This window comes from Vulpes vulpes, chromosome 3 (assembly GCF_048418805.1).
Source record: "Vulpes vulpes isolate BD-2025 chromosome 3, VulVul3, whole genome shotgun sequence".
NCBI lineage: Eukaryota > Metazoa > Chordata > Mammalia > Carnivora > Canidae > Vulpes > Vulpes vulpes.
The window spans coordinates 132,005,842-132,028,736 of NC_132782.1; the positions used below are offsets into that span (position 1 = coordinate 132,005,842).

General features: G+C 40.7%; 1 protein-coding gene across 4 annotated transcripts in view; it reads left to right on the forward strand.

Moving 5' to 3' along the window:
- Positions 1–22,895, forward strand: part of TGFBR3 (transforming growth factor beta receptor 3) — a 193,008-nt gene that overhangs the window by 108,263 nt on the left and 61,850 nt on the right. For all 4 annotated transcript variants that reach the window (XM_072754638.1, XM_072754636.1, XM_072754639.1 and 1 more), the window contains exon 4: positions 10,925–11,062. In XM_072754638.1, the coding sequence (XP_072610739.1) occupies positions 10,925–11,062 (138 nt within the window). The remainder of the gene's footprint in view (positions 1–10,924; positions 11,063–22,895) is intronic.

Consider the following 22,895-nt stretch of genomic DNA (forward strand, 5'->3'; position numbering starts at 1 on the left):
AAACCAATGTAACATTGTGTGTCAGGTATAATAAACTTTTTAAATTACCTTTTTATAGAGCAATTTGTCATTATGATTAGTCAGATTTCTTATTTCTACCCAAACATCATGAATGGCAAGAATCTTAATTATTTCCACAATATCCTGGTAATTTTGGAGTATTTAAATTTATGATCCATTCCTGAAATATTTTGTAATGCACCCTCCCTCCCCACATTCTACTTTTCCCATTTTGGCTCTACTTATTGCTTATTAGAGGATGAATCAGAGTTAGAGTGGTGAACTGATAGTTTTCCTGAAAATGAGAAGTAGAACGCTAGCAGCTCTTGACTTAATAGGCATTTGGGACTTAACTGAGTAATGAAGCAGAGCTTAAGCTGTTTGATCTTGGTATCTATTTGGACCATCCAGACTTTGGTCAGTCCTGGAAAATTTCTTTAGAGATGTATTATGAAAGAGTAGCTTGTACCTTCTCCATTTACAGGAGAAACCAAGCCATTGTAATATTTTCAAACTCTCTTTAAATACAGGTGCTCTAGCTCTGCCTTACATACTTAGTATCCTGAGTAAAGTTCACAGAGTAGAACCTTTTTTTCCTTTTAAGTATAAGAAGTGAGATTATATGTAAGAAGTTAAGACATCATTAATGTTTCCCAATGTTAAGGCAGCACCTTGCATTTCCCCAATGTCAAATAGGGGAAATCATTTTATTCATTTGGAAATGAATTGATGTTCTCTCTTTTTCTTTTGCCCTATACATTCACTAATTCCCAGTAATATGAGTTGATTTATCAGGGCTTAAATTTGCTGACTACACATAAAGTCTTGACAGGATTACAGTATCTTCATTATTGGGAAATGAATGACTGGATAGTATTAACTTTATAACTTGGAAAATGAATGGTTTGTATTAGAATTTGCTCTTGTTTCATTCTGAGATAAAATCCATTCCTTGTTTCTGCTGTGTTGGTTTACCTGCAAATAAATGTCAACAGGACCACTCTTGATCCAAATAGGAAACATTGTTCAGACTTCTTGTATCTTAGATCTTTTCCTTTTTTCTTTTAGTTATTTTCCTTTAGGTTATTAGTAAGAGTAAGTGCTGAAAGCCTTTTTATTTTTAAGATCTTTAAAAAAAATTTATTCAGAGACAGAGAGAGAGAGAGAGAGAGAGAGAGAGGCAGAGAACACAGGCAGTGAGAGAAGCAGGCTCCATGCAGGGAGCCTGCCGGTGGGACTCGATCCCGGATCTCCAGGATCACACCCTGGGCCAAAGGCAGGTGTTAAACCGCTGAGCCACCGGGGGATCCTCTGAAAGCCTTTTTAAAGATATAGAGAAACTTTAATGAATTTGTAACCAAGTATCCTGCTGTTTACTGTAGCTTAGTCCTTCCCAGTTAGAACAAATGTATTGAACTATTTTTAATACTGTCTCTGGATGCCTGGGTGGCTCAGCAGTTGAGTGTCTGCCTTTGACTGACAAAGCTCAGTCCGTGATCTGGGGATCCTGGGATCGATCCCTGCAGGGAGCCTGCTTGTCTCTCTGCCTGTGTCTCTGCCTCTCTCTCTCTGGGCCTCTCATGAATAAATAAATAAAATCTTAAAAAAATACTGTCTCAAGAAAATAGGAAATTTAAACTTTTCAGTACTGACTTTAGGAAGATATTCCATCTTAGACACTTATCAACTATAAGGTGCCAAATTCTGTAGGCATATTTTGGCAACTTTCTGTTGTACTTAGGCAGAAGTACTAGACTGTAATGTAAATACTGCAAACTGCATTTGCTCTATTGGCAGTTAAGCTGTCCTGACACAGTTCATTGCCTAAATTAAAAGCATTTAAAATTCCATGCCCCTGAAAGATAGTGCAACATTCAATCAAAGAAAATGATGTTTTGTTTTGTTTTGTTTTTCAGGAAAAATACTCCTAAAACACAGAATGATAACATGTTCTCCCCACTTTGGCTTCTGGGTTATTTCTCCCTTTCTCAAGATAAGCCATGTAACATTGAAACTAAAGTTCCTTTAAAAACATTTCTACTTAAAATCATAACCTGGCTGGATGAGACCAGAATACCCTTAGGGGGCCGGTACTGTGAACTTCAGGAGTTGTTTTTGTTAGAACTTTCAAAGGAAACCAGACTTCACAAAATTCCCAAGGTTTTTCTACCCTGACCAGAACTTAGTTTCCTGAGAGAGTAAACCAAGTAAACTTTGGTTTAATCCACATATCAACCGGGAGCTCCTGGAGTTGAAGGAATGATTGAGTCCCATCTTTGCTAATTCAGTGACTTACAGAAATACAGAGAGTATATTTTTGCAGATTGCCAGAGCTTTAAAGTTCTCCTGACCCTCTCTCCACTTACCTGTTTTGTAATTCTGCATGTGTGTGGTGCTTGAGTACAGCTGATTCACTTGGATGTAAAATGCAACCAACACCATTTTGAGTTCTATAGTGCATTTGATCATGAGAACAGTGAGCATTCCTAAAGCTTTTGTAGAGGAGACAGAGGAGGATTGACATCAAAGCAACTCAGACAACTTGAGCTGGCAACGTAGGCATCACAGTTCATAAAAATGCTTGTTGCCCCATCCCTGTGGTGTTTTACTACTCCCCCCACCTTGTGCTAGCTTCCCATTATCTTGCTCACAACTCAGTCCCCTTCCTTTCTTCTTTATCTTTCCTTTTCCAGAAGCAAAGTAGTTCCTGCCTCTTAATCCTATAGAATAGGCCAACACCCCAAGTTAAGGTGGAGTGGGAAGGTAGAGCAGGAAAAAGAGGACAGTGAGAGACATTGGTTCTACTCCTAGCATTGCCACTCTCTGGCCATATGACTTTGGAAAAATTCTTTACTCTAGTTACCAATTTCTTCATCTTTGAAATGGGAATAATTAGATAATTAGAGCAACTTCTGATGAGAGCAGCAAATCTTAACCCAGGAGAAGGACCCATAGGACCTGCCTATTGTCTCTTCTTAGAATACATAATGATGGCTGTAACTTCTGTTCCCACTACTATTCCTATTAACATCAGAAACACAAATGCAGTGTTTTGTGAAGTCCATGCCTTGATAGTTACTCCTTTCCAGATTTCACTTTCATGCTAGAAAGGTGACTCTCTATGCCCATTCACAATTCCTGACCAGCTTCAGGTCAATATACTAGGCCAGGGGAATCCAGGTGCCATCCTTTTGAGCTTAAAGCATCATAAATCACAGCTTGAACACCAGTGCATTTTATCTTTATTGCTATTATAAACTTACTAACTTTAAGATGGTGCTTAAACAGCGATCTTTATTGAGATCTGTGATAGCAATTGGCAGGTGGAAATGATTATTTCAGTACTCAGATCATGTGAGAATTGGGTTCTTGCTATGCCTACTTATTAAATTCACTCCCATTGGTCACCTCAATGATTTTCTTGATTATGCAGTTCTGTTCACCAGAGTATCGACAAGCTGGCCATTATGACATCCTATTGCTATAGTCAAATGCATGCCAAAATACAGGTTTATTAAACAGTTAAGTAGCAAAAACCATTTCAAGCCCATTGTGAAAAGTAGAAGTTGAGAAGAAATAAACTTACATAGTCCAGGGACATCTGGGTGGTTCAGTCGATTAAGTGTCCAGCTTGATTTCAGCTCAGGTCCTGATCTCAATACGGAGCCCCATGTTGGACTCTGTGCTGGGCATGGAACCTGCTTAAGATTCACTCTCTCCCACAGCACCCTCACCACCTCTCATGCACATGCATTCTTTCTCAAAAACAAAAACAACCCCCCCGCCACGCACACACACAGAAGATAAAATCCCTTGATTCCACTAAAAAAAATTTTTTAATACAGTCCATAGTTATATGGTAGTATTAAAAATAATAATAAAATGTTTGGAATGGGTCTGTTTATTAAGTGTGATGGAATATAAAAAAACAGACTTTTTTCACGTTAATCAATGTGCAAATATTGAGTTCCTTCAATTTGTCTAGAATTCTCATTTTTTTAAAATATTTTATTTATTTATTCACGAGAGACACAGAGAGAGAGGCAGAGACGTAGGCAGAGGGAGAAGCAGTCTCCATGCAGGATGGAGCCCAATGTGGGACTCAATCCCAGGACTCCAGGATCACGCCCTGGGCCAGAGGCAAACGCTCAACCACTGAGCCACCCAGGTGCCCCTAGAATTTTAATTTCTTTCTTTTTTTTAAAATGTTTTGTTTATTCATGAGATACACAGAGAAGAGAGGAGAGACACAGGCAGAGGGAGAAGCAGGCTCCATGAAGGGAGCTCAATGCGGGACTTGATTCCAGGACTCCAGGATCACGCCCTGGGCCAAAAGCAAATGCTCAGCTGCTGAGCCAACCAGGTGTCCCTAGAATTTTAATTTCTAACTATTCTAGCATACTTCATTGGCTAAGTGAAAAGTCTCTGAAATTCTCTTCTCTAAGAGACAGGAGAATGTTTGGTCAATTTTTTTTTCCAATCTTTGTTATTTATTTCTGAGAAGGAAAACCTGATCCAAAGGCTTTTTCACATTTTATCGATTTGTATATTCATAACTATCAAAATAATTTCTGTGTGTGTGTGTGAATAACTTATTCTTCCTTTTATTTACTCTTTCAGAAAAATTATTGACTGCTTGCTAGGTGTTCAGCTCTGCACTAGGCCCAAGAATGCAGAAATGAGTATGACTGTTTCTGCCCTTGAAGAATACCTCGAGGATTTCACAGTATAAGGGATGGGGTGTGTGTATGTGTGTGTAAACGACAAACATCCAAACAGATTATTGCAGTGCCATGCAGAAGTAGAAAAATGAGCCTGGTCTGTAGGAGCACTGTTGAGCTCCAGTCCTGCCTGCAGATAGGAAAAGATTTCCCTGATCTTGAGCTGGACATTCATGTGTGTCCAGGGGCTGGCAGGAAGGTGCTGCAGGCCAGAATCCTGAGAAGCCCTGGTGTGTTGGCCTCCAGTACGATATTCAGATAACAGATACTTACACTAACAGATGACAGAACAGTACCTATGAGTTAGACTTGCCATCAGCACTGGCCTGCTAAGGGCTCCCGCCACACTTTTGCCCCCAAATATGCCCAAATCCAGGGTCTCTTTTTTCCCTGCTTCTCTTCCCCATAGTGACTGGGCTGTGGGCTACTCTGGGAAGGGAGGGCCAGGGTCTCTGGAATCCCCTTGCAACTCTCCCAGGACCCCGTTAGAGGGCCATGACCCGTAGTTTCAGAAATATTCTTCTGTTTATATGAGCTCTTGCCCCTCAACCCCCAACCCAAATTTAGTTCCGAGTATTTTTCCAGAGCATTCAAAATATAGAGCAGAGAGGGAAGGCTTATTTCTGCATCAAATTTCAGACTTTCATTTTAGGTTTTTTCCCCCCTGTTTTGTGGTCATAATAGATTATTTTCGGAAGCTCCCAGGGAATCCTGAATCCTGTCCTTGTTTGGGGGAGGAGGAATTAGTTTTAGAACTGAGTGGCTGTATCCCTCTCATCATGTTAAATGGTTTCAAGACAAAACTATTGGGGAAAAAGAGCTCTGTATCATTTGCCACAGCAGTGTGAAATCCCTGACCCCAGTGCTGCTGAGACCAGAGAGAATGATTGGTGGACTCTCTGGGTGAGGGTGGAGTCACTTAGGGGGTAGAGATTCCTTGAATTCAGTACCAACTGATTGATGTTTTTCTATAAATTCAAAGAAATGTAAAAATAATCAGGAAAAATTTTAAAAGCTCCACATTAACCCCTCCAAGAATATTTTAAGGGAGTCTTTTTATACCAATTCCCAAATGGCAAAAGACAAGCGATGGCAAATAAAATGTCAGCTGGAGGGGTTCCTTAGACCGGGTACACTTGCAGCTACTAACTACTATTTCCTGCTCACGGCAATGGGTACATTTCAGATGTATCTGGGGTCAGATTTGAGCTCCTAAAAGCCATATTGCTCAAATAGAAGTGAAATTGGAGTTCAGTGTGGTACCCCAGCATACTGAAATAGACTTGTGTCTCGTCCGGATGTCTGTGTGACTTAGGGTGCTATGAGATCCAGATTCAAGATGTTTGCAGTTACTACCAACAGTGTTGCTAAGAGGATGTCTCCTTACCTCTGAGTAGGGGATAGATGATGGCTATATACAGACCAGGGTGTGATTTTATGCTAGAGTTCTTTCCTTATCTGTCTTCTTAGTAAACTGATTGTTGGATCATCCATTTCAGAGCATTTGGTCTGGTTTTAGAGAACAGGAGTCTCTCTGGTAGTGTTTTGGATGACTTCATTGTTTCATGGGTCCACAGGGACTGTTACAAGAATCAGAAATGTTGAAATGGAACCTCACTGACACGTTAGCAAAATCAGACAGCTGTTTAACTCTTATATCAGTTGTTTTGCTCACTTTGCTTATGTTTATTTTAACAAACCCCAGGAGTCGGTGTGTGTGGGGGGGTAACTAATAGGAAATTTTTGAAATCACTATGTTAGAAATATCTTGCATCTCTACTCGGAACCCTTAGAAATGCAAAACAATTTTCATATGGCATCTTTCCATAAAGGGAGGGGTTTTTTTCTTTCCTGTAAGTATATAATTCATTTTCATAAAGTGATTTACAGAGTTTGAGACAATATGTAGTTTTTGCTTATCAAAGATAATTTTTGGAAAACTGAGAGGTCTTCACCCTAACAAGGTTCAGAGAAAATTGTCCTTGTTGTTTTCTGGTGATAACATGGGCAAGGACATGCTTCCTAAATGGGAGATAGGAAGTTTGTCTTTCCACCCAGAGGCTTTATGCTCCTTAGAACTGGCCTTGATTTTGGTCAAAATTGTATTCAGATTCCCCAGGCAAGTACTTAGAAAAGATTTACTTTGAGTTTTACTTTCCTTTTCTTTATAAAATAGAAGAAATACATTAATTACATCTGTAGTTTGTTGAAGGACACAGATAATCTCAGAAGACCTAGTATAAATAGATGTCATAGAACAGATTAGCCTTCCATTAGTTCAGAACCAATGAGCTTTTCCTCATTTAGGGGAAGGATCAGCAATGTATGAGGGACAGTGTCTACATATGGGATGTGATAGATTAGATTTACTTGCATTTTCTCATGCCATTAGGAAGACTGAAATGCAGGACTATTTGAGACAAACATGATTAGAGCAGAACTCTTAGATGAGGCTTTATGGACCACTTTGCAGTCAATATGATTTTAAGAGGTCACTGAAACCCCAGAAACTGCACGGACAAGTGTTTTACTTCTGAGTTGCCATCCATTAAGTTCTTTCTCTGAGAGGTTGACGTTAAAATCAGAGGCATGATCTCTAGTTTAATTACATGGAGTCATTTTGTTTCTATTTCTGCCATTAGAATGTTCTTGTTCTACAGTGGCCTCCTTAACCTCGGTTAATGGGTACTTAATCTGGAATTCATGGGCCCTACAGGGAATATATTTTCTCTGACATTGCCTGCAAAATGTAGTGTGCATATGGGAGTTTTTGTGTGTGGTGAGAAGGCTTATCTCTTGCAATAAGTTCTCAAATGCTTTGTTACTGCCAAAGATTAACACAGAAGCCACCAATTTAGAGACTAGTCATTGTTCCCTCATTTGGGGGTGCATCCCCTTTGGTTTCATCAGCCTTTCCAGTCACACAACCCCTAGGTTTAGTTTGTTATTGCTCATGAAGCCCATGGACTAAGTGGTGACTCTTTATGTAAATTTAGCACAGGATTGATCCGTTTGGATTGCCAAGCTGGGAATCATCAGATACCACTTGTGTTATTTCTCCATGGCCCACTTCTTTGCTGCAGTCTGCCTCAGCTCTGGTCTTCAGACCATGATCGTGGGGCAGTGATCTACCCATGAAAACCTTCAGCATGTTCTTATCTTTGTAACCAGTCTACCCTGAGCTGCAGTTGGTTCTAAAGAGGATTTTCTTTTCCTTTCCTTTCCTTTCCTTTTCTTTTCAGCCTGAGAGAAAGTAGGCACCTGAGCCAGGAATTCTTTCAGAGGTATTCCGGGTATGTTCTCCCCATCGTTTGGGGAGCTTTTATACCTTCATTCTTTTGTTGGTTGTTTTTGGTTGTCCTCTTGTCTTCCTTTCAGCAAGATTTATTCTAGTAAAGGAAGGATACTGAGAGACTGGGTGAGTGGGTGCTTGGGGGACTCTCTGTTCCTGCCTAATGATCTTTTTAAAAAAGTATTGAGTGTTTTTCTTCTAATTTCCCAATCATAGTGTGAATTTTTCTCTGCCAGATGGTTTTTGGGGTTTTGCCTGGGCCCTGTGTGCCAGAGTCGGGGATTCATCTTGGCCAGACGCTGCCACATATTGAAGAGGGAGCCGTTTCCAGGAAAGCTCAGAGCTGTGGCTCCTAGAAATCTTTCCTTGATTGTGTGAGCCAGGCCTCGACACTTTTGACCATCTGGAAAATTTTGGACCCCGGCACCAATATCTGTCTCATACACATTTTTCTTTTCATTTCCTAAGTTCCTTTTTTTAAAAAAAAATTCTTGTTCATTTGAGATATATATTTATTGCTATTTTATCTACACACTTCAAGAGCGGTATGCCTGAGGGCAGCAAAGAAAATCACCAGGAAAAGAGTTGACGTACCCTCTGCAGATACACGTGGCTATTCTTTGTGCCATGATGGGGCTCGATAAACAGTTTTGGAATGAGTAACTCTGGAAACTTTTTACTGACACATACTGTTCATGGCAGAGTATTTCTTAGCAATTTTTCAGGTACTCTTGAACAAGTAATGATTTCATCTCTCTTTAATTCACTCTCCATGGTGTGTGCTTTCTGAAGTGTGCATCTCTCTGTTGATGCTACATACAGTTTGACTCTTTGCCCCTGCTCTGTTTTGGCAGCCTCTCTCATTTACAGTGGCCATCAATTTGTTTACTTCTAGATGCAGACAGCTGTGCAAAATGCCGTGACGTAGAGTTTGTACAACCAAGCAATGTGTTGTTATGCTATAGCTGTACTTGACATCACTGTTCATTAGTACTCTACTTTTAGTACTTTGCATATGCCAAATGTAAAAAATGATCCTAGCTGTATTGCAGAAATAGCACATGATAGTATTGCTCATGTTTTAAAATTTTTCTGTAAATTAGCTAGCTAAGTCCCTTTCAACCAATTAACATATTCAGCCTTTTTAACTTTTTAGGTAACATAAATTGATGCATTTGCTGTGATAAATCTATCATTTAAACAAGTGTCTAGTACTCTGAACACAGTATTTTTTTTTAAAGATTTTATTTATTCATGAGAGAGACAGAGAGGGACAGAGACACAGGCAGAGGGAGAAGCAGGCTCCATGCAGGGAGCCCGACATGGGACTCATTTCCGGAACTCCAGGATCAGGCCCTGGGCCGAAGGCAGGTGCTAAACTGCTGAGCCACCCAGGGATCCCCCTGAACACAGTATTAAAGTAAGACAGATCTTTGCCCTATGGAGTATTTGCAGTCTCAGAGATTAAGACACACTCAACAGTTAATGAGTGGACATGGTATGTAAATACCATAGCGCAAATTATTAATAGAATGAAGTGCTTTTGTGGTATTGGAAATTAGAAAATTAAATATCTAGTTGGTGCTCACTGAGTACCTACCATGTGCTGAGGCATGGGTATTGAAAGTAAAGTTTGTTGCCTTATTATCAGTGACCTGAGAGGCTACTGTGATAAGTGACATCGGTTTCATAGGCAGTCCCTACAATAAAAGGCAGAGATACATGGAGATCAAAGTGGACCAGCAGCCACTGGAAGACAGAAAGCAGTCCAGCTTTGAGTGCTCTATCCCTAGTGGCTATTTAGACTCAGATCATAGATCTAGGCCATTTAGTCCTCCTAAGGATTAGGCCTGAGATGTTCTGTTATTCCCAGTGTATTACTCGATCTGTGTCTTGCCAACTAAAGTCATTTTTTGTGCTTTCCCTCTCATCACTCTCTGGTGCTCTTGAGTGAGTTCAACTTTTTAAAATATGTGCTTCTTGGGTCTTGCCTCACCCTCCTATAGAGAAAGCCAGTATGAGACATGCTTATATGAAAGCATCTGTTCAGTATTCCTTTGGCACCCTTTTGTTTTTCTGTGTTCACGTTAACCTACCTTGGCTGGTGTGCTCCCAGAAGATATGGTGGGACCCACTGTTTCCAGCTGTCCTCGTAGATGCTTTCTGATGGTGTTAACGGTGACAGTGGTAACTTACAGTAGTCCTTGATCTGCTGTCACAACTGGTCACAGTTTTCTTATCCAGGCTTGTGGTTCTCTTCCCTGTTTTTCTTTTTTTTAAACTAGGTTTATATACAAATCAGTTTTTATTCTGTGTGTTCTCTATGCTTCACTTTTTGGAAAACCCCTTCCAGCTAATAGCTGGGATGATGAAAGCACTGGCAGCTCCCCTTGGCAGCCCCCTTTCCCTTAGCTTTCGGCACTTTTCTTTGGCAGAACTTACTTAATTTTTTAGAGGTTGGAGCTCACCTGGAAGAGAAGAAAGTGCTCTCTCTGGCAATCTGGAGGGATGACCTTCTCCCAGGGGATTCGGTATCCCACTTTTTACCTTAATCATTTGCCTTGAAGGAGAGGACAGTCCTGAGGGAAGGTAACTTGTGTTCTGCTGTTGCTAACTTTGAGAAGAAAAAAAAAGTGCTCTGTTTATTTGTGTTCCACTATTACTGGGAGCTGAATCATATTTTGGTTGAGATTAGTGTGGGTTGAATTACACAGGGTAGCCATTTTTGTAGTAAAAAAATGACCAGATATTGGCAGTATCATCGAGTCCAACCTAATATATCTTATCCATAGAATCTGAACTAACTACAGCTTCTCTTAATGAAGACATGTGAAAAAGTATTCCAGATGCTGCGCTAAGTGATTTTTTTAATGGAAAGCCACTGTTAAGATTTCTTTCTGTTCATTCCTAGGTCACTCTGCACCTAAATCCCATCTCCTCAGTCCACATTCATCACAAGCCTGTCGTGTTCCTGCTCAACTCTCCACAGCCCCTGGTCTGGCATCTGAAGACAGAGAGGCTTGCAGTTGGGGTCTCCAGACTTTTCTTGGTGAGTGTTTGAAACTCTCCCAAAGTGTCCTTAGCATAAGGATACAATGGTCCCAAAACTTTTACAAGTCTTTAAAAAATTAAGGCTTATTTCATTGAAACAATACCAGAGTCCATAGTGTGTTAAATTTGAAGAATGCTCCTAGTGGTATTTGGATGATGGAGATAAGCAGTCACAGAAGACAAACACTGCAACTGCACATGGGTCTGTGTGGCTGGAGGGTCCAGTCTAGTTTTCATGTTAGAGTCGGACCTGCACTCATACTCTGTGTGGCCTGGGCTTTGGTCTCAGTTCTGAGACTCCTCTGGTGGCATCAAGAGTAATGTAAACATTGTAAATAGCCACTAGGTGTGTGGTCTCTGGCCACAAAATAAATACACACAAACCCATTCTATTTGTATATAACACAGGCCTACATTCTGATATGAGGATCTGTTTGTTGAGAAAGTGACACAGAGCGTTCCAAAATGAAAACATTTGTATTTTATAAAAAAGCTGGAACCCAGCTCTTGTGGAAAGATCCAAATATTACCTACTATTTGTAAATCATGTCCTTTTGAGTTTGCCAGAACATTCAAGTTTGCTAGTTGTGGAGAAATTGATGGGTTGTTTGGATGGAATTTTTGGGGTATGATATCATGTCTGATGATGAGCAACACTGCCCTTCATAGTGATAACTCATGTTGTCTATTGCTGGAGCTCCATGCTAATGTCCTTAACTGCAGAGCCTTAGGCTTTTAAACCTTTGCTCCAGAGCATCCAGAACAAGAAGAGGACTTAGTTAATAGTCTTTCTTTTGCATAGTGAGTAAACTTTGCCTAATTAGTGACTGTAAATTCAAGTCTATATTTTCTTGTCACTTGTATTTGAAGAATACTTCTAAAAACTCAAGGTACCTATTGAATAAAGTAGAAGCCCATAATCAATACAGCTAATAAGTAAATAGATAAATTAGTAAAAAGAGATAAGAGACAGCCCTTCTTTATTGTAAAATGCCAATCAATAATAGAAAGAATGGTGGAGTTAAAAATTCCTGAATTTGTAATCATCATAGTGAAAGTTTTTTGAGCAAGAGTCTTCAAAAGAAGTTAAATTTAAGTAGGGGCACCTAGATGGCTCAGTTGGTTAAGTGACTCTTGATTTCTGCTCAGGTCTTGATCTTAGGGTCATGAGATCAAGCCCTACATCAGGCTCTGTGATCAGTGAGGAATGCTTGGGATAATCTCTCTCCCTTTCTCTTTCTCTTTTCCTCCCTCCCCCTGCTCATGTGCTCTCTTTCTCTCTCTCTCTCAAATCAATCAATCAATCTTTAAAAAAAAAAAGCTTAAACATAGCAAAGGTGGAGGGAATTTGAAGAATAGTACATTTACATAGTCTCAAAATACTTAATAACAAATGAAAAAACAGTGCATACAGTGGAGATATCCAACAGAACCTCAACCAAGTGATCACAATTAACATCAACAATATGGTACAGGTGGACATGGTGTGCCTTTAAATGTGATAACCTGAGAAAGAATACAGTATCATTTATGTTGTATTCTGGCCCAACATGCACATAACCTGAATCTAGTCATTAGGAACCATTGGACAAAATCAAATTGAGTGATAGTCTTTCAAACCTTGGGACATACTCAATAAGCTCTTACCCCAGACTGGCTCTTTCATACTCATAATCATTGTCAATCTCCTGTAATAAAGGTATTTGTGATAGTAATTGTAATGGCTTTCATCATAAATTCTTATGCACATTTAACCCTTAGAATGCTGAGCTGTATTGTCCAATACTGAAGGCACTAGTTATGGGTAAGCTATTTAAATTTAAATTAACCAAAATAACAAATATATTGGGGTGCCTGGGTGGCTCAGTTGGTTAGGCATCTGACTCTTCATTTCAGCTCAGGTCATGATCTCAGGTTCCTGCGATCAAGCCCCACATCCAACTCTGCACTCAGCACGAGTCTGCCAAAGATTTTCTTCTCTGTGCCTCCCTCCCCATGCTTGTGTGTACACACGCTCTCTCTCTCTCTCTCTCTCTCTCTCTCTCGTAAATAATGACATTTTTTAAAAAAGATTTTATTTACTTATTCATGAGAGATACACACACACACACACACACACACACACACAGAAAGGCAGAGACATAGGCAGAGAGAGAGAAGCAGGCTCCATGCAGGGAGCCCCACACGGGACTCAATCCCGGGACTCCAGGATCATGTCCTGGGCCAAAGAAGGCACTAAACTGTTGAGCCACCCAGGCTGCCCAATGAAATTAAAACACACACACACACACACACACACACACACACACACACACACAAAACACAAATATAGTTCCTTTGGCATACCAGCCACACTGCAGATATTCAGTAGTTGTCTGAGGCTACCACCCTGGGCAGGTTATGAGAGAGGGTATGAGCAAAGGCTTTGCCCACCCTCCTTTGAATGCAAGTAGTAACTCAAAGCAAATTATTTTATTTCTCTGAACCTGATTTTCCTCATTTATAATATAGGAAAATTAACAGTCCTGCATCACAGGGTTGTTTTCTTGATTAAATGAGACTACATGTAACATGTTTAGTACAGTGCCTGATCCTATTCATAGACGTTACCCTCCTCTTGTTATGACTATTTATTATCAGAGTAGAGAACACTTGGGAAGGATGTTGAATTTATATTTCTAATTATAAATGTCTGGCTTGGCCTGACGGAGATTGAAAGGAGTTCCTATTTCTCTGGGCTACAGGTTCAGATGTAAAGTGGGGGCCACACATATCATAGTTGTATTGGTCACTGTTGAGATTCTGCATGAACCTACCACTCCATGAGTTTTAATAGATAGTATCTTAGTCCTAATCATTATTTATTTGCTTTAGTTTTGTTTGAGATATATGAGAATTGTTTCTGGAGCATCAGTTTAAAATGTACTAACAATGACACAAGAAGATGGCTTTAGTAAACAATTTGACATCACCCCTATTTGGAATTAATGCCATGGAAGGAAATTACAGACCAAACAATGAACTTAAAATTACCAACACAGGGGAGACAGCACTGGGGGAAGCCAAGGATTTAAATTTGGGGACCCTTGAACTCTGCCAAAAGTCCCAGCAGGATTTCTTTAGGGAGAATGGTTTTCTTCTCTCTGCACATTTCTTCAAGGTGGAACATCTGTTGTTTCTAGAGGTTCTCAGGTCAGTGGATGAGTGATGCAAGCTCTCTCACAAGCTGGGTAAGTCTCCCTGAGAGAAAGAGTGTGTGAAGTGAAGAAGGCAAGGCAAGTTCTTCCCTTGCTCTGTGTAGCTGGAAAGGGATTTCAGGGTCTGCTTATCCTCTGGACAGCTGTTGCAGCAGAGGGATCTGCTGCTAGATGGAAAACCAGTGGTGAATTCTGTTTATCCATTTATAGTAGTTAAGAGTTAAAGTTTGGAGATAAGATAATTACATTATTTTATAAACACTTCAGAAGGCCCATGGAATTTTCAGAAGCTGAGGCTTAGCCATCTCCATCACTGTCTTCTTCCAAGTTATCAAGCAAGTGCAAAGTTGCAGAGGATGGTGGGGAGGGGGGGGGAAGAACGGGAGGAGAGAGAGAGAGAGAGAGAAAGAAAATGAATATCTCCAGCAGACTGCCCACTGAGCACAGAGCCCAACACAGGGCTCAGTCTCACAACCCTGAGATCACAACCTGAGCCAAAATCAAGAGTTGGATGCTCAACTACCCAGGGGCCCTAACAGGCAGTCTCTTGATTCTTAGTCTAAGCTGTATATGTAAGCATTACTGTCTTAGAACTGTCTTTACTTCCCAGGTAGAGTTACAATACTAAATGACTTTGGGGTTTTTTTGTTTGTTTGTTTGTTTTTGTTCTTGTTCTTGTTTTTTTAAGTAGGGTGGTGAGAAAAGTTGAAGCAATGATATCTTCTCCTCTGTTCAGGATGACCTTTTAATTTAACTTGACACATCTGCATTATTATAGCTACCCAGATTTAAAAAGAGAGCCTTTCATAATTAGTTAACAGGGACTAGTCACCCATGGGAGTGACTAAAGACATTATACTTTAATAGTGTCTGATAAATGTATCTGGCTTTTTCTGTCAAATCATTCTAGTCCTTCTTATGATTTCACAGTATAAGCAAGAAGGAGCAGGTCAGGCAGAGAGAGAGTGGTATTGAGTTTCATCTGTGAGTGCCGTTCCTTTATCTGGTTGTTTTGGAAATGAGAGTAGAGTGAGGAGTGATTGTTTCATTGTCAAGTAGTGAGTCTTTGAGTATGAGTCTCACACACACACACACACACACACACACACACATATCCTTGTGTGCATGAATGACGGAGTTGTCACAGCTGTATAGATTTTCTTTTGTAGGGTATATGGATGGCCCAGAGGATATTGAGTCGTTAGAGTTGTCCCTCAATGCAATTAGAAATAGGAATAACCCTAGTCTCTCAGTCTGTCATGTTGAAATTACAAAGAAAAATCTCTTAGGAGGACCACAAAAACTCATTCTTATTTATGCAGTTATTTCCACACTGAAGAAAAAGCATAGCGCAACTGGGCAATAAATGTCTGAACTGTCAACTTGAGTTTGCTTAAAAAGAAAAAGAGATTGGACAATGCTAGATTGTCTTTAGAAATATGCTACAAAAAAAAAAAAAAAGAAATATGCTACAATTTGAATAGACATTTCGGTAAAGAAAAAACACAAGCGGCCAAAAGCACATGAAAAGATGTTCAATTTCATTAGTCATTAGGTAAATGCAAATTTAAAACCACAACAAGATTCTACTTCATACCCACTAGGATGATTCTAATAAAAAAGGCAAATAATAACAAGTGTTGTTGAGGTTGTAGGGAAACTGGAACCCTCATGAATGGCTGGCAGGATGTAAAATGGTGCGTTAGAAGACAATTGGCAAAACATATGTCTACTGAAAAACTTGCCCACAAATGTTCATAGCAGCATTATTCTTAACAGCCAAAAAGTGGAAACATCCAAATATCCATCAACTGATAGGTGGGTTAAAAAATGTATATTTATGCAGTGGAATATTATTTGGCCACTAAGAGGAATGAAGTATTGATACATAGCACAACATGGATGAACCTTGAAAACATTATAAGTGAAAGAAGCTAGACACAAAAGGCTACATGTTGTATGATTCCATTTGTTTCCAGAACAGACAGAAGTACGTCAGTGATTACCAAGGCTGGTGGGACATGAGAATGAGGGATGACTACTAATGGCATAGAGTTTCTTTTGGGAATGGCAAAAATGTTCTGGAATTAGATAGTGATGACTGGACTACAACTGTGAATATACTAAAAACACTGAATTGTACATATTAAAAGTCTGGATGTTATAATAGGTGAATTATATCTCAAGTTAGAAAAAAATTTGCTTCAGCACTCTTTTTAAAGATTAAGGTGTAAAAATCAGTGGGACTGAATTTAAAAATGTATCTTTTTACTTTATCCCATGTATCTGATTTCGTTTGGTTTTAATCTTGTTTTATTGTATTTTGAAACTGAGTGCGTCCTCCTGCAAGGTCTACAGACACAGAGCCTTGGGACAAGCAGAAACTCTCAAGACGAGACATGAAATGTCTAACCCAGAGGCCTTGGCCAGCCTTTTAATGTCAGGCTTAGTTGTTTTACGTGCTTATAAGGAAGAAAGGCATCTCAGATGAGGAAAGTCAGAAAACAAGCAGCAACTTCTTCCAATTTCACTCGTTCTTGGGATTACTGTGCTGCAATTTATGTTTTCCAGACATTTACATTAAAAAGAAAGAAATGTATGTATACGTGTGTATGTTTGAGTAGAGGTATGGAGTGGGAGAAGATATTAGTTTCTAAGGTAAGATTTCCAGAGTTAACAGATTTATAGGATGCCCACTAAATTTAAAATTCAAATAAACAACAAATAGTTCTTTTTAGTATGCCCGATACACTATTTGGGGCATATTTATACTAAAAAATTATTCATTGTTTATCTGAAACTCAAATTTATTTATTTATTTTTAAGATTTTATTTATTTATTCATGAGAGAGAGAGAGAGAGAGGCAGAGATACAGGCAGAGGGAGAAGCAGGCTCTATGTGGGAAGCCCAGTGTGGGACTTGATCCTGGGTCTCCAGGATTACACCCTGGGCCGAAGGCAGGCGCTAAACTGCTGAGCCACCCAGGGATCCCTGAAACTCAGATTTAACTAGCTGTTTTGTATTTTATGAGGCAACCCTGCTCAGAGGTAACTCAGGTTTTTGTTTCTGCTGAACACCCTGGCCTGCGTATCAGGAGGTCTGAGTACTACACAGTAGTACTGCCACTAACTAGATCTGTGGCATTGGACAAAATCACTTCACTCCTAGGGTCTCAGTGTTTTAATCTCTGAAGTGAGGAGGTGGTACTAGCCAGTCTCTAAAAGTCCTCCTGACTTTCAGACTCTATGATGCTTTGATAATACGGCTGCTAGATATTATATCCCAATTTAATTGGAAACAGAAAATGGTAATCCGAACACTGCCTCTTCAGCAAATCCAAGTAAATATCAGGGCAGGGCAGCTGAAAAAAAAACGAGAGAAAGCAAACACTATGCTATTGGCTTTGGAATAAAAACAAATCAAAATTTAATCCTAATGAAAAATGTAAATTAATACCAGGAACACGCTTAATATTTAAAATCTAGTTTTGTATTTCTGAGAGGAGGGGGAGGGGTGGGTGAAGAAGCTGGTGTTGCCAAAATCTGGTTTATTCCTTTTCCTTAAACTTGGGGGGAAAAAGATCTAAATATTTTGGGCCTCTGCCACCAAACCACAGGCAGTTCTCTGGTCTGCACTGCAGTTTGGATGACTGACAAGGCTCAGTGAAAAACAAGTGCTATTTGTTTTCCTGTGCCCAGTATTTAACTGGAAATCAGAAGGCGAAATTTCCAATCAGTTGTTAAATAGCCCCAGATGTGTGCTTAGCTCTGCTCTAGGAAGGGACATGCACAGCCTATACCACGGCACATGTCCACGCATTCCTTTTCATGACTCCAAGTGATGTGTAACCGAGAGTTATATCCAAAAATGCCCTTCAAATAACTCAGACATTCAAGTTTGGTTGTGGAGGAGGGAACTTTAAAAAAAGTTCCTGTATCCTCCACTACGTCGCATTTAAAAATCTGGAAATGATTTTTTTCCTTTTCTAAATTCCTCCTTTCCCTTGTTTGGCAGTTCTCCCCACGTTTAGAAAAACATGAGATTAGCATACCTGGGAGCCTTGTTCATTCATCCAACACTCGGTTTGTAGTGCCTGCAGGATGTTGGGAACTGGGGCTACGTATGGAGGGTTCCAGAGAGAAATGGAGTGGACCGCCTACCCTAGAGGAGCTGCCTGCTAGAGATGGTGAAGAGATTGGGAATTGCAGTTCAGGGTAAGAAGTACCGTGGTTGGATCCTGAAAATTGGGGAAGATGAGAATCATCTTCCAAACGCAATGAAGGCAGCTCCCTCTGTGAAACTAACTGAGGTGCAGCACGGGTCAGGGTTGCAGACGCGAGCAGCTTTTTGCTCAACTGGAATTGCTGCTCCTATATCGTAGGAACGTATATAGACTAGGGATTTAGATACACCATTTTGGATTTTCCAATGATAAATTCTGTCTCAAAGGCAGATTAAATAACTCAACATTTCAAGATTGGTTCTTCTTCTTTCTAAAAAAACGTCTCTTGTGGAATGAGTCACTGTGCCCTGTGGGATATTCCAAGTGGTTGTGTACCATGCATTTTTGTTCCAGAGACTGCTTATCTGTTGGTTTTGTGGCTTGTCCATAAGAGCCCTAATTGTAAGGGGCCTGATCCTCTCATGAACTAGGGTCAGTCAACTACCATATTTCCTAGGAACGCGTTTCTGGTCCATTTGTGGTAAGAGAGCTCTTCCTAAATGTCACTGTGGCAATTAGAGCATTGGAAAGAGTCCAGTTTCAGCTGGTAATCCTGGTTCAGAAAGAGTTTCTTGGAAGACTTCCTAGGATTTATCTTACTTGCTGGGTTCAGGCTTGTGAATGTTGCCAGCAAGTGGCCCCTTGGCCTTACGAGGTCTGCCTGGGTGTAGTCTTCCTTCTGATCAAGACATCCTGTCCTGGAGGGTTCATGCAAGCGTAGACTTTTCCTGGCTCTGCTGGACTTGCTGTGTCATGTCTGTGTGCAGGCCTGGGGCCCATCTCTGTGAAGGCTTTGGTTTCATTCAACAAATTGAGGTTAAATAAACTCGATTTCACTGAGGGGGGAAGGCTGGTTTCTTCGTGTAGAGTTCCATTACATGCTGTAGGGCGTTAGAGTCTGAGGCTCATCTGGCAATCCGATGAATCTGCCCTTCCCAAGCTTTGGGCAATTATATCAAACGGTACATCGCTGGTGCCCTTGGTTAATGTGGTAGGCAGCCTCCAAGGGGCTGTTTGGTAGAAAAAGTGAGTGTTTTGTTAAGGGAGGTTGCAGAGTATTTTTTCATGTAGTAGGAGGGAGAGAAACTTGTCTCCTGGGAGATTGTGGTGAGGCTGGCTAGAAAGCTCGTGGCTGGGCCTTGGTCCTCTCAGTGAGGCCCTGGGCTAGCATTCTGCACAGGTGGCCTGCCCTCCTCATCTCTGACGGGGACTGTGTGATGGCCCGACTCCTTCCCGGGCATAGAGTCCTTGGGTTTACTTGAGGCAGCCCAATTCTGGCACTCCAGACGGCCGTCATCCAACCCCTGGCTTAGAAGCTGATTTCTGCAGGAGAAGAAAGGGCCTCTTTGGCCTTCCTTGTTCCTTTGCCCAAGGTAGAATGTGTATCCCGAGAACAGTTTTTTTGCTGTTGGTTTTTGCCCCTGGTGGTGACGCTATATCCTCACATGGCCTCTGAACGCCATTGGGCCAGGGAGTCCTCTTCACTCTGCTTCTGGCTTGTCCCATTGGGGGTGCTGAATGACAAGGCTGTGATCCTAGGACCCAGAGTATACCTAGAACTCAGGGGCTTATCTGTCTACCTCCTCTGCTAAAGGCCCACAAAAGGCCATTTGATCTAGCCCTTCCATGTTTATCACAGAGAGCCTGTTCTGGACATTGTATAGTTTCTGGCTGATACAGGCTGCTGGGTAATGTTCAGAGCTACTGTTTGGAGCAACACTGCAGTGGTTATTATCTCCAGTGTTCTATTGCTAGGAGGCTAAGGTGGGGCTCTGTCTACCCAGCTCTACTGATTTCTTGAGAGTAGCCGACTACTCCATGGTAGTGCAGTAGAAATAGCTCTCCAGTGGGCAAGAAAATCTGTGGTTCTGTTGTCAGCTCTGCTTTCTGTCAGCTGTGTGGCTTGGGCAGATCCTGTAGCTTCTCTGACCATTAATTTCCTTGTCTATAAAATGGAACTTAGATTATCCATCTTGATAAAGAGGAACTCTGTAAAGGGAATTCTGAGAACCTCTTTGGAGCCAAGCACTTGTAAAGTTCCATTTGTGCCCTTGAACCTGGGTTGCCAGATTGGATGTAACTTAAAAGAATCTTCCCTGGTGAGGGATTTCCCAGAAGCACATTTGGAGAGCAAAAACAGATTGAGGATCCTGGTAAGTAATAGTAATAATGTCAACGTTTTATTTTTTTCTGGAAAAATGCCCCCCCCCTTTTTTTAGAGAGAGAGAGAAAGAGCACATAAGGGGAAGAGGGGGCAGAGGGAAAGGGAGGATCTTAAGCAGGCTTGGCTTGATCTCACAACCCTGAGTTGGTCAAGAGACGCTCAACTGACAAAGCACCCAGGTGCCCCTGAAAAATGCCCTTTAGATGGCAAGTGCACTTTAAATTTTGGGTCATGCTCATCCTAAAATCCCGAGAGATGGATGGAAAAGGGTAAATTTAGGAGTCTGGAGAGCTTATTTTATAAGATCATCGAGGGTCCCTGTGTGGCCTCAGGTTCTACTTTGGAAAAGCCTACATTATAAAGCAGTCATGCTTCATTAATTTGTTAACCTGTGTAGACTGAGTCTGTCTTTCAGGTGGAGTGACATATTTTGCTCCTCTTTGTATATTCACATATACTATCATTTTTGTAACATTGCCATGGGAGATTAGAGTATTGCTTTTTGTAGTGGCTCACGTTCAAGTTTGTGCATGTTTATATTCAGAGGGGCAGCGTCTCAGAGCTTTCTTCTTGGACATGTGTAAACATGTTGGGTGTTAAGAACAGAGGCCAGCTTCAATCCTTTAGTTCTTTATGTTTCAGCAAAAATTAAAATTAAAAGCAGAGGGTGACCATCATGAATGTTTTGAGAAAAAGTGTTGAGTGTTTTAATCATTTTAGTAGAAGAAAGTAATCTGGTTGTAGATACAAAATAAAAAACACCCAAGAATTTTTAAATGGTTGCATGGATTTGTGTTTCTTGAGTATACCTTTGGCAGATACCATAATCCCATGGCTCATGAATATGTAGCATTACAAATTATGACTGTAGGTTCGTGGGCATGGAAATTATTTCTTTAAAACAAACTTAAAAAAAACATTGAGTCATGATATATGGTTAATAGAAAACATGTTTCAGATCACATTTCATATCACGTGGCTTCGGAGGAAATAGGCAAGCACAGCCCTCCCAGGAATTGGGTAGGGAGAGCATGTGATTTTCCTCTTTCAGAATATAGGGTTTAGTCCTCATTTGGGAGGTAAATATTTCAGTACTGTTCCAGTATTTTATGTAAGTTTGTTTTTACTGGACTTTGTGCACGGAATACACCACAGCATAACCTCAGTGCCTTTCTGTGTGGGGACTGTTATGAGTTCTAGGGCACATCTGCATAGGTCCTAATTACATATAAACCTAAATTCTAGAGAAATTCCTATTCTACTGTATCTATGTTCTTTTTTCCTCTAGAATGGAACTAGTAAATACTTGACACAGCAGGTGTTTTGGAAATACTGTTGAATTTTTCTTTGCTTTATTTGTTTTTCTTATTTTGCTCTATTTTCCCAAGCATGCAACTCCAAAAAGAGATTTGTGTGCACAGGAGTCCAGGAAAAGGAGTAGTAATCGTAAAAGCTGGGGGCAGGGCAGAACAAAAGACGGAGAGGAGATGGTCTTGATTGTCTACGTGCTGCACTTTCACCAATGCCAAAGTCATGTGAATGTGTGAAGCTGGGTGTGAGAGCAGAGCAGAGCAGGGCAGCCAGCCCCAAGGACGTATACAACCTGAGTAGCAGGCACTCACCCAACCAGCAACTCAAGCTCCAAATGGACCACAGCTGAGATATAGGGTGTGTTCGTGTGTGATTCCTGGAATAGATTTTCCTTGGGGATGTCAGCAGGCTTTTCTTTATCTTTGGGTAGCTGTGGCTCCTCTGATTTCACAAGGCACATTTCTTTCTTTTTAGATGTGCAAGATGATGACTCCATCCATGACTTGGTCTTACCCTCTCCCTCTTGGCTTTTTTTTTTTTTTTCTTCTTTCTTTCTTTTTTCTACCAGCACAGAGGAGAGGATTCTTGCTTGATCTGTACACAATCCTGTTCATGCTTAACAAAGATTATTTGGAATTTAAGTAATATTTGTATCTACAGCCTAGAGCAGTGATCTTCAAATATGCATTGGAATCATGGGAGTGGTGGGAGGAAGGTTATAATGCAATTTCCTGTAGCCTACATTCCTACTCACCCTGGAATCTTCAGGATGATTTTACTGGCCTAAGGATCACACTTTGTGAAGCATTGAACTTGAGGTGGCTTCTTGACACTAATTTATGTTCTGAGACCAGATCAAGAAGCAGAGGGATAGGTGGATATTATGAGTGTTTCCTTAGAGTCATATAGGAGGAGATTCTAGAGCAGTGCTGACCA